Source organism: Schistocerca nitens, chromosome 9, assembly GCF_023898315.1.
Source record: "Schistocerca nitens isolate TAMUIC-IGC-003100 chromosome 9, iqSchNite1.1, whole genome shotgun sequence".
In the NCBI taxonomy this organism is placed as follows: domain Eukaryota; kingdom Metazoa; phylum Arthropoda; class Insecta; order Orthoptera; family Acrididae; genus Schistocerca; species Schistocerca nitens.
Genome location: NC_064622.1, coordinates 226,478,274 through 226,492,734, shown reverse-complemented (window position 1 = coordinate 226,492,734; position 14,461 = coordinate 226,478,274). Strand labels below are relative to the sequence as shown.

Sequence of the window (14,461 nt, the reverse complement as noted above, 5' to 3'; positions counted from 1 at the left end):
AACCTTGTCTACATTCACCTTTTTAAATGCTTGTGCTTTACCCATAGAGGTAGAGTCTGGCTTTGTATGACTTATATTAGGGTGCCTTGCTCTAAAGCATTCCACCCAGTCTTTGCCTGATTTTCAGACTCTTTGTTGAAACGATGTGGTATTTTGTTATGCTCTGCCAACTGGAATGCTACTCGCCACAGGTTATTCACTATAATTACATAAAATCACTTTTCCATTTCAAAAATGTAATTAAGGATATCTTGCTCATGTTCTCCTCTGATCACAGCCCTTAATCCGCCCAGAACCATTTTACTGCCAACTGTATCTCTATTTTTCCCTAGAAGTCTTCATTTTAGCATATTATGTGGAATATTGGATTGCTTTGCTGCTGCTGAGAAAGGCGTGTTATCATTCTCCACTGCTTTGATTGTCTTATGCATGGCAACAGGGTCTCATGTTTGTTGCTCTGTTTTCTGGATGTGCTTTTTGGTATCTTGATGTTCTTGCAAACCCTTGCAGAAGAGCAGAATAATGGATATTAGTTTTGTATATAAATGATTTATAATGTTTTAATTTAAGTTGTTATACTGTGAATAAAATATGGAGTTAGCTATTTCTCATTGGAAAAAATAGATTGAAAATGAACTGCCGAGAATAGTGGCCATCCATCAGGAAAAGTGGCCACCTCTGCCACTTTTTCCGAGATGTAGCATCACCGATTTACCTGATTGGATGTCATGTCTGTATCAGTGGTTCATCCGTGAAACAGTGCAACTGGAGGAAATGACAGTGACTTATATTTGTAAGCCAAAAAACACTGCATGAACCATGATATCGCATAAATGTATTACTCTACATGAAAGTGAAGCAACTAAAGTAATATGAGTGACTTACCTTACATCAAATGATCGAAAAACCTAAATGTTTTCACAGAAAGGTAACGGAGCAACTTTCCTTTGTCAACATCACTGACAACACTAATGGTGTTGATTACACTTAGTTTGGCCACTGCTGAAGATATAAAATAAGCAGTGGACACTTTTACCAACCTGGCCACTTAGCCCTTCTTTCCCCTATGTGAAAAATTGACTCATTGGAGAAACAACCCTTTTCCAAAAAAGTCATTGTTTTCGTCAATCTTGGCTGGCATATCCACTGCAAACTACACTCCTGGAAATTGAAATAAGAACACCGTGAATTCATTGTCCCAGGAAGGGGAAACTTTATTGACACATTCCTGGGGTCAGATACATCACATGATCACACTGACAGAACCACAGGCACATAGACACAGGCAACAGAGCATGCACAATGTCGGCACTAGTACAGTGTATATCCACCTTTCGCAGCAATGCAGGCTGCTATTCTCCCATGGAGACGATCGTAGAGATGCTGGATGTAGTCCTGTGGAACGGCTTGCCATGCCATTTCCACCTGGCGCCTCAGTTGGACCAGCGTTCGCGCTGGACGTGCAGACCGCGTGAGACGACGCTTCATCCAGTCCCAAACATGCTCAATGGGGGACAGATCCGGAGATCTTGCTGGCCAGGGTAGTTGACTTACACCTTCTAGAGCACGTTGGGTGGCACGGGATACATGCGGACGTGCATTGTCCTGTTGGAACAGCAAGTTCCCTTGCCGGTCTAGGAATGGTAGAACAATGGGTTCGATGACGGTTTGGATGTACCGTGCACTATTCAGTGTCCCCTCGACGATCACCAGTGGTGTACGGCCAGTGTAGGAGATCGCTCCCCACACCATGATGCCGTGTGTTGGCCCTGTGTGCCTCGGTCGTATGCAGTCCTGATTGTGGCGCTCACCTGCACGGCGCCAAACACGCATACGACCATCATTGGCACCAAGGCAGAAGCGACTCTCATCGCTGAAGACGACACGTCTCCATTCGTCCCTCCATTCACGCCTGTCGCGACACCACTGGAGGCGGGCTGCACGATGTTGGGGCGTGAGCGGAAGACGGCCTAACGGTGTGCGGGACCGTAGCCCAGCTTCATGGAGACGGTTGCGAATGGTCCTCGCCGATACCCCAGGAGCAACAGTGTCCCTAATTTGCTGGGAAGTGGCGGTGCGGTCCCCTACGGCACTGCGTAGGATCCTACGGTCTTGGCGTGCATCCGTGCGTCGCTGCGGTCCGGTCCCAGGTCGACGGGCACGTGCACCTTCCGCCGACCACTGGCGACAACATCGATGTACTGTGGAGACCTCACGCCCCACGCGTTGAGCAATTCGGCGGTACGTCCACCCGGCCTCCCGCATGCCCACTATACGCCCTCGCTCAAAGTCCGTCAACTGCACATACGGTTCACGTCCACGCTGTCGCGGCATGCTACCAGTGTTAAAGACTGCGATGGAGCTCCGTATGCGACGGCAAACTGGCTGACACTGACGGCGGCGGTGCACAAATGCTGCGCAGCTAGCGCCATTCGACGGCCAACACCGCGGTTCCTGGTGTGTCCGCTGTGCCGTGCATGTGATCATTGCTTGTACAGCCCTCTCGCAGTGTCCGGAGCACGTATGGTGGGTCTGACACACCGGTGTCAATGTGTTCTTTTTTCCATTTCCAGGAGTGTATTTGCACTGTGATTTGTTGATTGCCTTAGTACCTGAAGCAGCTACATCTTGTAGGCATAAAGACATGAAGCAGCTGCATCTTGTGGGCATAAAGACATGAAGTAGCTGCATCTTGTAGGCGTAAAGACATGAAGCAGTGCATCTTGTGGGCATAAAGACATGAAGCAGTGCATCTTGTAGGCATAAAGACATGAATTCTTATGCAGGATTTCATGCACTGTTGATTGTGTCATTTCCAACTCTCTGTTTCTCATAGACATGGATTTTGTCAGACTCCTCGCAAATGCCTGCTGCACCTTGTTCACATTGGTGTCTTAAATAGATGAGGGACCAACCCTCTGTTTATGGGAACACTACCTGTTTCCATAAATAACATATGCCAAATCTGAGTAGTTAGTTGGGATGATGGTTCCCTTCCACATTATGTTCAAAAGTTTCATTACACTTGGGTATCAGATGGGCTACATGCTGAGCTTCCTGTGACATCCATATTTTTTTGTCATATCTTCAGCACCTAGAAAATAAAATTAAAATTCTTCTGAGTTATCTTGCCACTTGAATCAGTTGTCATTTTTAATATAGTTTTAACATTATTAAAGTGTAAAGTTGTAAAGATAATTGCTGGACATTCTGCATTTTGCTATGTCACTGGAAATTACTTTTGCCTCAGTTCTGTTAACACTTTATAAAAATAAAGTTGACACATTCTGTCAAATGCTTTACATTTCTGCTGTAAAAATAACTGACAGTAAGTATGTTGAAGAAATATATTTTCTTATCTACAGGCATCTGTTGTGTTCCAGCAAGTTAGTACTGACTAGTATCTTTATTTTTTCAGTATATCCTGCTTCAGTGTCCTGTGATATCTTCATTTGAGTGGCATCCATTCTCCATCACATCTGTAAGTAGGTATATAACACAACATATCAACAATTTTCTTAATTACTGAAGTAAAAAACAAGTGGTGCATAAAAAATTAAAAGTAGTTTTATTCTTTGAGTATCAAGTGTATATCAACTCAAGAACTTGCACAGAGAGACTAGCAGAATGTATACAGATCGATGATATTAATGAAAAGTAGGGCCTATTCTATGAAATATTTAACCATAGTGTTAATCGGGCATGTCCAATAGAGAAAAGTAAACTGGATCACACGGAAAAACCTTAAAATTTCTCCAGAAATCCATCAACTAAAAGACAATATGAAATACTTATATATTTTGTTCTGAATTGCAGTCGTTCCTAACAAAGAGCAAAAACAGCAGAAAAACATATTGGGAATCCCTGAAGAGTCTAAGAACATACCATTATAAGTAAATCGATTAATGTTATCAAAACAGCCTGGCTTTTTTTAAACAAAGAACGTGAACATAGAGAGAATCCATGCTGCAGCAATATAGCACTAGAAGACAATGGAATATTGTTGAATGAACCAAAGACAGTACATGAGATCTTCATAAAACATTTTAGTAAGGCATCCAGAGAAGAAATTGATGAATCAACAATACAAATAAACTCATTTAAAATTAGTAATTCATTTTCCCTAAGGAGTGTAACAGAATATGAGGTCATGAAAATAATCTCTAAACTAAAAATAAAAACATCTGGTAGCTTGGGTGACCTATCATCTATGTTATGGAAAGAGTGCAAAAAATGAATTCATGAAACCAATGACACATTTAATAAATGGTTCAGTTGGCCAGGGGACCTTTCCTGAACTTTTAAAAATTGCTGAGATCCAACCAGTGTATAAAAGGGTGCAACCACTGACATAAATAAGTACAGGCCAATCTCATTGATGTCAACACTTGGCAAGCCACTAGAAAGAGTAATTCTAGATTAAATGGAATCTGTTTTCTATAAGTACACTCTATTGAACAACTCACAGTATGGCTTCCAAAAAGAACAATCCACAATAACAACAGTAGCAGTAATGGACTGGATACAGAGAACAAAGTTATTGGGACTTTTCTAGATTTGTCTAAAGCATTTGATTCTGTGAATCAAGCAATACTATTATCCAAGTTAGAAACTATGGTATAAGAGAATTAGCACTAAAATTCTTATCTCCAAGATAGAAGATAGTGCACTAAACTAAGTTATAACAATGAAAGTAAGATCCAAACAGTAAAATCAAAAGAACTCTCAGGGAAGTATACTTGGGCCATTCTTGTTTCTTGTACATATTAATGACACAACAGAGTCACAAAACTCAAAACTAGTGAGCGTACTGAGCAGCTACCATTCCAAAGCAATAAAGAAAACTTTGAAATGATCACAGAATACCTAACAATGAATAAACCTACACTGAATAACGACAAGACCATAGTAATAAAGTTCTTGTTAAATTATGATAATATATGTTTATTTGTTAGCCATTCAGCATGTTTACCATGCAATTGGCTTCATCAAAATACATTTTACATATTTATAAAAATGTAGTTGTTACAAATTTTATCATTATACATTATGTGTATATATATATACACTCCTGGAAATGGAAAAAAGAACACATTGACACCGGTGTGTCAGACCCACCATACTTGCTCCGAACACTGCGAGAGGGCTGTACAAGCAATGATCACACGCACGGCACAGCGGACACACCAGGAACCGCGGTGTTGGCCGTCGAATGGCGCTAGCTGCGCAGCATTTGTGCACCGCCGCCGTCAGTGTCAGCCAGTTTGCCGTCGCATACGGAGCTCCATCGCAGTCTTTAACACTGGTAGCATGCCGCGACAGCGTGGACGTGAACCGTATGTGCAGTTGACGGACTTTGAGCGAGGGCGTATAGTGGGCATGCGGGAGGCCGGGTGGACGTACCGCCGAATTGCTCAACGCGTGGGGCGTGAGGTCTCCACAGTACATCGATGTTGTCGCCAGTGGTCGGCGGAAGGTGCACGTGCCCGTCGACCTGGGACCGGACCGCAGCGACGCACGGATGCACGCCAAGACCGTAGGATCCTACGCAGTGCCGTAGGGGACCGCACCGCCACTTCCCAGCAAATTAGGGACACTGTTGCTCCTGGGGTATCGGCGAGGACCATTCGCAACCGTCTCCATGAAGCTGGGCTACGGTCCCGCACACCGTTAGGCCGTCTTCCGCTCACGCCCCAACATCGTGCAGCCCGCCTCCAGTGGTGTCGCGACAGGCGTGAATGGAGGGACGAATGGAGACGTGTCGTCTTCAGCGATGAGAGTCGCTTCTGCCTTGGTGCCAATGATGGTCGTATGCGTGTTTGGCGCCGTGCAGGTGAGCGCCACAATCAGGACTGCATACGACCGAGGCACACAGGGCCAACACACGGCATCATGGTGTGGGGAGCGATCTCCTACACTGGCCGTACACCACTGGTGATCGTCGAGGGGACACTGAATAGTGCACGGTACATCCAAACCGTCATCGAACCCATTGTTCTACCATTCCTAGACCGGCAAGGGAACTTGCTGTTCCAACAGGACAATGCACGTCCGCATGTATCCCGTGCCACCCAACGTGCTCTAGAAGGTGTAAGTCAACTACCCTGGCCAGCAAGATCTCCGGATCTGTCCCCCATTGAGCATGTTTGGGACTGGATGAAGCGTCGTCTCACGCGGTCTGCACGTCCAGCGCGAACGCTGGTCCAACTGAGGCGCCAGGTGGAAATGGCATGGCAAGCCGTTCCACAGGACTACATCCAGCATCTCTACGATCGTCTCCATGGGAGAATAGCAGCCTGCATTGCTGCGAAAGGTGGATATACACTGTACTAGTGCCGACATTGTGCATGCTCTGTTGCCTGTGTCTATGTGCCTGTGGTTCTGTCAGTGTGATCATGTGATGTATCTGACCCCAGGAATGTGTCAATAAAGTTTCCCCTTCCTGGGACAATGAATTCACGGTGTTCTTATTTCAATTTCCAGGAGTGTATATATATATATTTAGTAGTTGGTAATTTTTACATTTTACACACATCATCATTTTATATATACATAAATACATAAACTTCCTACTAATCATAAGATTTCAGTAATATTCATTATATAGTTTACATTCAAGAATTAATTTACAGATTTACACATTTAGTTAATGATAGTTTCATTATTTCATTGTTTATACATTCCTTCCAAATTCCTTCCAAGACATTCTTCAATTGAGTAGTATGCTTTATTTTTAAACCGAGTGTCTAATACCTCCTTAAATTTAGAGAGGGTGAGGGTTTTGACTGATTGTGGGAGTTTATTACAAAACTTTAGACTTAGGTGTTTGTGACTGTTGTGTGTTAGTGACAGCCTGGAATACAGTATATCAAGCATGCAGTTGTTTCTAGTGCTGTGCAAATGTAAATTAATTCTCTGTGTAAATTTTTGTATATTTCTTTTATGTATATTAAGCAGGTACACATATAGAGACTTGGGAGGGTCATTATGTTTAATAGACTGAAGTGCTCCTTACAGGTTTCACTTTTTTTTCCATTTGAATACACAGTTCGTGCCTGTTCAATTACCCCATAACAGAACCCCATATTGTAGCAGTGACAGAAAGAATGCATAGTAGCAAAGCATCAATAAACTTTTACTGACAGAATATCATAGTTTATACAGCAGGAATATCATATGTGCTATTTTGCCTGTCAGATAGCTTATATGGTCACCCCATGAGAACCTATGGTCTGTTTTTAGTCCCAATAGTTTGACACTGTGATCCTCGTCTTTCTGTACCTTCAGATTGAATTAAATTTCCTGTGCTTGTAACAGTTGTTAATTGAAAGATGTTTATACTCACTTAAAGAATTCTGAGCTGCAATACAGATAATCCTACTTTTATATACTGTGGTATATTAGTGGTAGTAAATATTTATATAAATTACTAGAGGGAAACATTCCACATGGGAAAAATATATCTAAAAACAAAGATGATGTGACTTACCAAACGAAAGCGCTGGCACGTCGATAGACACACAAACAAACACAAACACAAACATCATGTGTCTATCGACGTGCCAGCGCTTTCGTTTGGTAAGTCATATCATCTTTGTTTTTAGATATATAAATATTTATATAAGAATATATAATGTGCTACTTGATGCTGTATTAATTATATGGATGGCATGACATCATTGTTGTAACTGCACAAAAAATGATGATGTCCAAGACTTTAAAGTTAATATGGACAAATAAAGATTATTATTATTATTATTATTATTATTATTATTGGTTGATATTTGTACTCTGTTATATAATGTTTTAATTTTACTGTTTGCTGTCTTACATTGTACCTAAAGTTTTGTATTTCCTTTTCAGGTAATTTACATGGCTGTTCCAGCTTCAGTATTCTCATACAGGCTAAAGGAGATTGGACAGGTACATTGAACAAGTTAATAATATGATGGAAATTCCAGTATGGAATATTTTTAATAATGTGATTATGATTTTGCTTTTCCAAAGTCTATTTTTTTTAAATATTTAGCTTGAAAGATTACAACTTTACTTTATTTAACTACTTTTCTTTAATATTATGTATGAAGTTTTACTATAGAGAATAGGGAAACAATGTTCTCATTAGGCAGGCTGTTATGGAAGATATACCCATGTATGATAACAAATATTAACTGTAAAAGTTGTTTATTATGTTAACAACACATAATTAAATTTAAGGCACCCTAACTTTTGTAGTTAGATTTCTACTTATTTATAATATAGAGGGAAAAAAATTGCAAACTGAAATATTGTATGTAGAAAATCTAAAATTGCTTGCTTTTGTAACGGGGAAATCTTTTTGTCTGTAGAGAGGAAAACGTTGAAGGAAAAGAGACAGCCAAGGTTTAAGAATATCATAAAAATCACCCAGGACCCAATGTCAAGGAAAACTTAGTGAGCAGGCGGGATGAGGGGGAAACATAGATTGTTGGCACCAGACAAGATTTGAAAACATAATAATTTAGAAGTGGCAGGAAGAACAATAAACAAGACACAAAAAATAGAGATAATTCATAAACAAGTTAAAATGAAGGCAAAATTAAAACATAAAATATAGTAGTAAAGGAAACATAAATAATTCAAAGGAAGACCTTAGGAAGAGGAAGAAGAACAGCATAAGAATAATTTCCATAAATTGTGGTCAGCTGGGTGGGTGCTCTGCAGCAGCATGCTTTGTGTTGCCAGTATGTACATTCTGTATGTGTCCATTCATCCCATAGACAAGTTGATTGTTTTACTTATATGTATTCAGTCTCAGAAACAATATCTGAAATTGTGTCTGCTGCTATGGAATGTGTTTGTTTGTGTGTCTATCGACGGGTAAACACTCGCACACACACACACATATCCATCCACACATATACATACACAAGCAGACATATTTAAAATATGTTGGTGTCTGTGTATGTGCGGATGGATATGTGTGTGTGTGCGAGTGTATACCTGTCCTTTTTTCCTTTTTTCCCCCTAAGGTAAGTCTTTCCGCTCCTGGGATTGGAATGACTCCTTACCCTCTCCCTTAAAACCAACATCCTTTCATCTTTCCCTCTCCTTCCCTCTTTCCTGTGAGGCAACAGTTTGTTGCGAAAGCTTGAATTTTGTGTGTATGTTTGTGTTTGTTTGTGTCTATCGACCTGCCAGCACTTTCGTTCGGTAAGTCACCTCATCTGTGTTTATATATATATAATAGAGGGAAACATTCCACGTAGGAAAAATATATCCAAAAACAAAGATGATGTGACTTACCAAATGAAAGTGCTGGCAGGTCGACAGACACACAAACAAACACCAACATACACACAAAATTTTATATATATATATATATATATATATATATATATATATATAGAGGGGAACATTCCACGTGGGAAAAATGTACCTAAAAACAAAGATGATGTGACTTACCGAACGAAAGCGCTGGCAGGTCGATAGACACACAAACACACACACAAAATTCAAGCTTTCGCAACAAACTGTTGCCTCATCAGGAAAGAGGGAAGGAGAGGGAAAGACGAAAGGATGTGGGTTTTAGGGGAGAGGGTAAGGAGTCATTCCAATCCCGGGAGCGGAAAGACTTACCTTAGGGGGAAAAAGGGACGGTATACACTCACACACACACACATATCCATCCACACATATACAGACACAAGCAGACATCTCACAAGCAGACAAGTGGCAACTTGAAATCAGCGGAGATTGAGGCCTGGTGGATAACGGGAAGAGAGGATATATTGAAGAGCAAGTTCCCATCTCCGGAGTTTGGATAGGTTGGTGTTAGTGGGAAGTATCCAGATAACCCGGACGGTGTAACACTGCGCCAAGATGTGCTGGCCGTGCACCAAGGCATGTTTAGCCACAGGGTGATCCTCATTACCAACAAACACTGTCTGCCTGTGTCCATTCATGCGAATGGACAGTTTGTTGCTGGTCATTCCCACATAGAATGCATCACAGTGTAGGCAGGTCAGTTGGTAGATCACGTGGGTGCGTTCACATGTGGCTCTGCCTTGGTGCACTGCCAGCACATCTTGGCGTAGTGTTACACCGTCCGGGTTATCTGGATACTTCCCACTAACACCAACCTATCCGAACTCCGGAGATGGGAACTTGCTCTTCAATATATCCTCTCTTCCCGTTATCCACCAGGCCTCAATCTCCGCTAATTTCAAGTTGCCGCCACTCATACGTCACCTGCCATTCAACAACATCTTTGCCTCTGCACTTCTGCCTCGACTGACATCTCTGCCCAAACTCTTTGTCTTTAAATATGTCTGCTTGTGTCTGTATATGTGTGGATGGATATGTGTGTGTGTGCGAGTGTATACCCGTCCTTTTTTCCCCCTAAGGTAAGTCTTTCCGCTCCCGGGATTGGAATGACTCCTTACCCTCTCCCTTAAAACCCACATCCTTTCGACTTTCCCTCTCCTTCCCTCTTTCCTGATGAGGCAACAGTTTGTTGCGAAAGCTTGAATTTTGTGTGTATGTTTGTGTTTGTTTGTATGTCTATCGACGTGCCAGCGGTTTCGTTTGGTAAGTCACATCATCTTTGTTTTTAGATATATTTTTCCCACGTGGAATGTTTCCCTATATATATATATATATATATATATATATATATATATATATATATATATATATATATCTGCAATAGGATAATACATTGTGTGTGGGCTTTTGAGCCATATGAGGAATAATAGCCAGATCAGATGAGTTGAACAAACAATCAGCCTATTATCATGTACAGCCAACAGCCTACATAAAATTTTAAATGGATTTCACATTAATTTAGATATCTTTATCTTTATATCAGATACAAGACATATAAGCACTGAGAATGTGAGTACTTACAATAGAAATTTACTTATTCCACAGACTACTAGTGATGGGCACAAAACAACAGTAAAAAGTTCTGAAATACAAATTTCAGAAACAATAAAGATGAAAACATTGACCTCAAACAGAAAAGTACACAAATATGGAATAATGCAACTCCAAAAGCTTATATTTCATAAAGAGCACATTGTTTCTTATGTGAAGGAGGTTATATTTCACAAAAATATGTCTCACTTGTTCCCCTTTTTCTTCTGTGAACATCAACTAACATTATGTGTTGTGAACAAGCTTTTCCCACTATAGCTGTTCAACCCTTCTGCTCCATTTGCTTTGTCAGCAGTTACCATTAATGAACTATAGCAACAAAAAAACTTCAATATCATGAAAAGAATAGTTGGTATTCACAATACAGCAGAGATGCTGAGTTGCAGATAGACACAACAACAACAACAACAACAACAAGGTTGTCAGAAAGTGAGCTTTTGGCCAACAAGTATTTTGTCGGAAGTAGACAAAAAACTCACACACACGCACGACTGCAGTCTCTGGATGCTGAGACCACAGAAACCAGAGACTCAGACCATGTGTGTGATTCCAGCCATCTGTGTGTGTGTAGGGGGGGGGGGGCTGAAAATTCAGTTTCTGACAGTCATTTTGTTGTCCCTATCTGTGATTCTGTATCTCCACTGCATGGTGAGTAGCAACTATCCTTTTCATCATACTGTTATGTTCCATCCCAGATTTTCCATTGTTTAACAACAAAACTTCCTGAGTTATACAACTACTATGCATAAAGACCAAGAATACATGAGATCATCACTGAAGCAGATATCAAAATCAAACCCATATATTCCAAGAGTAGAAAGTAGGCCTGCATCATTTTGGCTGAAACTTGATCACATTAAGTAATATGATATACAGAATGATATGTCCAGCTTTTTAACTTACATAACATTAGAAAAAATTGGTTTTATTGTCATTTCCATTACTTTTAGCACAAAAATCAGCTCTGCTTACCTATCTTCATAATTTGTTTCCTCATTAATACACCAGTATATTCTTTGACCAATACAGCTCCACTTACTTTATCATTAAATATTTCTACATCTACATCAATGTGGTTACTCTGCAATTCACACTTAAGTGCCTGGCAGAGGGTTCATCGAACCATTTTCATACTACTTCTCTACCATTCCACTCTCGAATGGCGCGTGGGAAAAAAGGAACACCTAAATCTTTCCGTTTGAGCTCTGATTTCTCTTATTGTATTATAATGATCATTTCTCCCTATGTAGGTGGGTGCCAACAAAATATTTTCGCATTCGGAAGAGAAAGTTGGTGATTGAAATTTCATAAGAAAACCACCTTTGTTTCAGTGATTGCCACCCCATCTCGCGTATCATGTCAGTGACACTCTCACCCCTATTGCACGATAACACAAAATGGGCTGCCCATCTTTGCACTTTTTCAATGTCCCCCATCAATCCTACCTGGTAAGGATCCCACACCACACAGCAATATTCCAGCAGAGGATGGAAAAGTGTAATGTAGGCTGTCTCTTTAATGGGTTTGTCGCATCTTCTCAGTGTTCTGCCAACGAAGCACAGTCTTTGTTTCGCCTTCCCCACAATATTATCTATGTGGTCTTTCCAATTTAAGTTGATTGTAATTGTAATTCCTAGTCGAATTGACAGCCCCTAGATTTGTGCGATTTATCATATACCCAAAATTTATCGGATTTCTTTTAGTACCCATGTGGATGACCTCACACTTTTCTTTGTTTACTGCCAATTACCACTTTTCGCACCATACAGAAATTCTCTCTGGATCATTTTGTAATTGGAATTGATCATCTGATGATTTTACTAGACGGTAAATTACACCATCATCTGCAAAAAATCTAAGGGGGCTGCTCAGATTATCACCTAGATCATTTATGTAAATCAGGAACAGCAGATGGCCTATGACACTACCTTGCAGAATGCCAGATATCACTTCTGTTCTACTCGATGATTTAACGTCTGTCATTTTCTAAAAATGAATTAATTTTATTGGATTTTTGAAGCTGTAACGTTTCACTGCTCAGTAAGGAAATTATAGTTTAACTTCTTTTGCAGTACTGCTGTAGACATGTGTATCGTTTTGCAACATATGTTGAAGTCCACTACAAACAAAAATGAGAAAAGACACTCGCCTTCAGCAGGCTGGTGCATGCACTTAGAAACCCAGAACTGCAAAGATGTTATTAACTTTTACGCTACCACAGTTTTTCCCTATTTTAAGAACACTATCTCATACATACAACCTCACAGAAGCCCTAATGCGCCCACCTTCATAGCTGACTGGCACGCGGTGCATAGAATCTATAGCTGTTTAATGCATAATGCACAGAACTGTAGTTGATTGATATGTGGTTGCTTTTCCTCAATTTTGATTATTGTTTTCATCCTGAGATCATTCCTATTGTGACTTATCATAAAATTCATCATATCATAGGTCCTGTCAGTGATGTGAGAATATTTCATCACTTGGTGTGTTCCTATGTGTGTATGAACTATGTGTGTATGGGTAATGGTCATGTTATTTCTAAATGGTTTATTCAAAGTACATTCATTATTTACAAGGCTTCATTAGCACCATTGTACATCTACATAGGAAAAAGTTTAACACTGGTAATATTTTTCTTATATTGTCATTGACATTTTAATGCACTGATAGGCAGGAAAATGTGTGTCTGATAACATAAAACTGAAATTAAATACAGTGAATGAGACTTAATCTCTAATATTACTTCTATTGAACAGCCACCCTGTGCCGAATTTGAAGCAAATATATATAGCTTGAGTAATGCTGCTTACGAGAAAATGATAAAATAGAATACTGATTCATAGCAATGATCTTCCTAGGTGAACTCTGTGGCCGTGTTTTGGTGCCTTTCTCGCACTGCCAGCAAACAACTGAACTCTGCAGATGGCCATCTCCAGAACCAGTGAGGTAAGCAAAATAACAGCAAAGACTACACTATGTATAGATTTTTATAACACAGAGCAACAGACAAAAAAAACACAGGGAATGCAGTATATGAAACAGAATTCCTGCAAAAAAATGTTTTATTATCACAAGTCGATAATCAAGTATCTTACACAAACCTCTTCACAGATCTAGGGATTCTCACATTAATGTATCAATACATTTACCCATAATGTTATTCATGCTTAATAAAGAGAGTGAATTTAGAAGGAATTGTTAAATTCACAAGTGCAATCCTAGAAGAAAAATAATTTCATGTAGATTAAGGAACCCATGGCTAGGATTCAGAAAGGAGTTTTATTTTTTTTGGAACCCCTGCCTAGGTTTCAGAAAGGAATTTTATGTTTGGTACGAGAATATATAACTGGTTGCTTGCAGACAGCATATAGAGAAATGGAAATCTATAGATATTTGAAAACAGAGTAAGGGAGTGCACTTTTATAAAATAAATACTTTTTTGACCTTAGCTGTACCGAGTGATATAATGTAAAATATGCAAACAATCTCAACTGCATGTCAACAACATGAGGGTGAGGGTTTGAGGATGAAGGAGGCGGAA

General features: G+C 40.1%; 1 protein-coding gene across 1 annotated transcript in view; it reads left to right on the top strand.

Moving 5' to 3' along the window:
• The window catches only part of LOC126204142 (NADPH oxidase 4-like), a 201,134-nt gene that overhangs the window by 154,528 nt on the left and 32,145 nt on the right, over positions 1–14,461 (top strand). Inside the window, exons 9-11 of the mRNA XM_049938552.1 lie at positions 3,419–3,485; positions 7,864–7,923; positions 13,779–13,866. Of these exons, the coding sequence (XP_049794509.1) occupies positions 3,419–3,485; positions 7,864–7,923; positions 13,779–13,866 (215 nt within the window). The remainder of the gene's footprint in view (positions 1–3,418; positions 3,486–7,863; positions 7,924–13,778; positions 13,867–14,461) is intronic.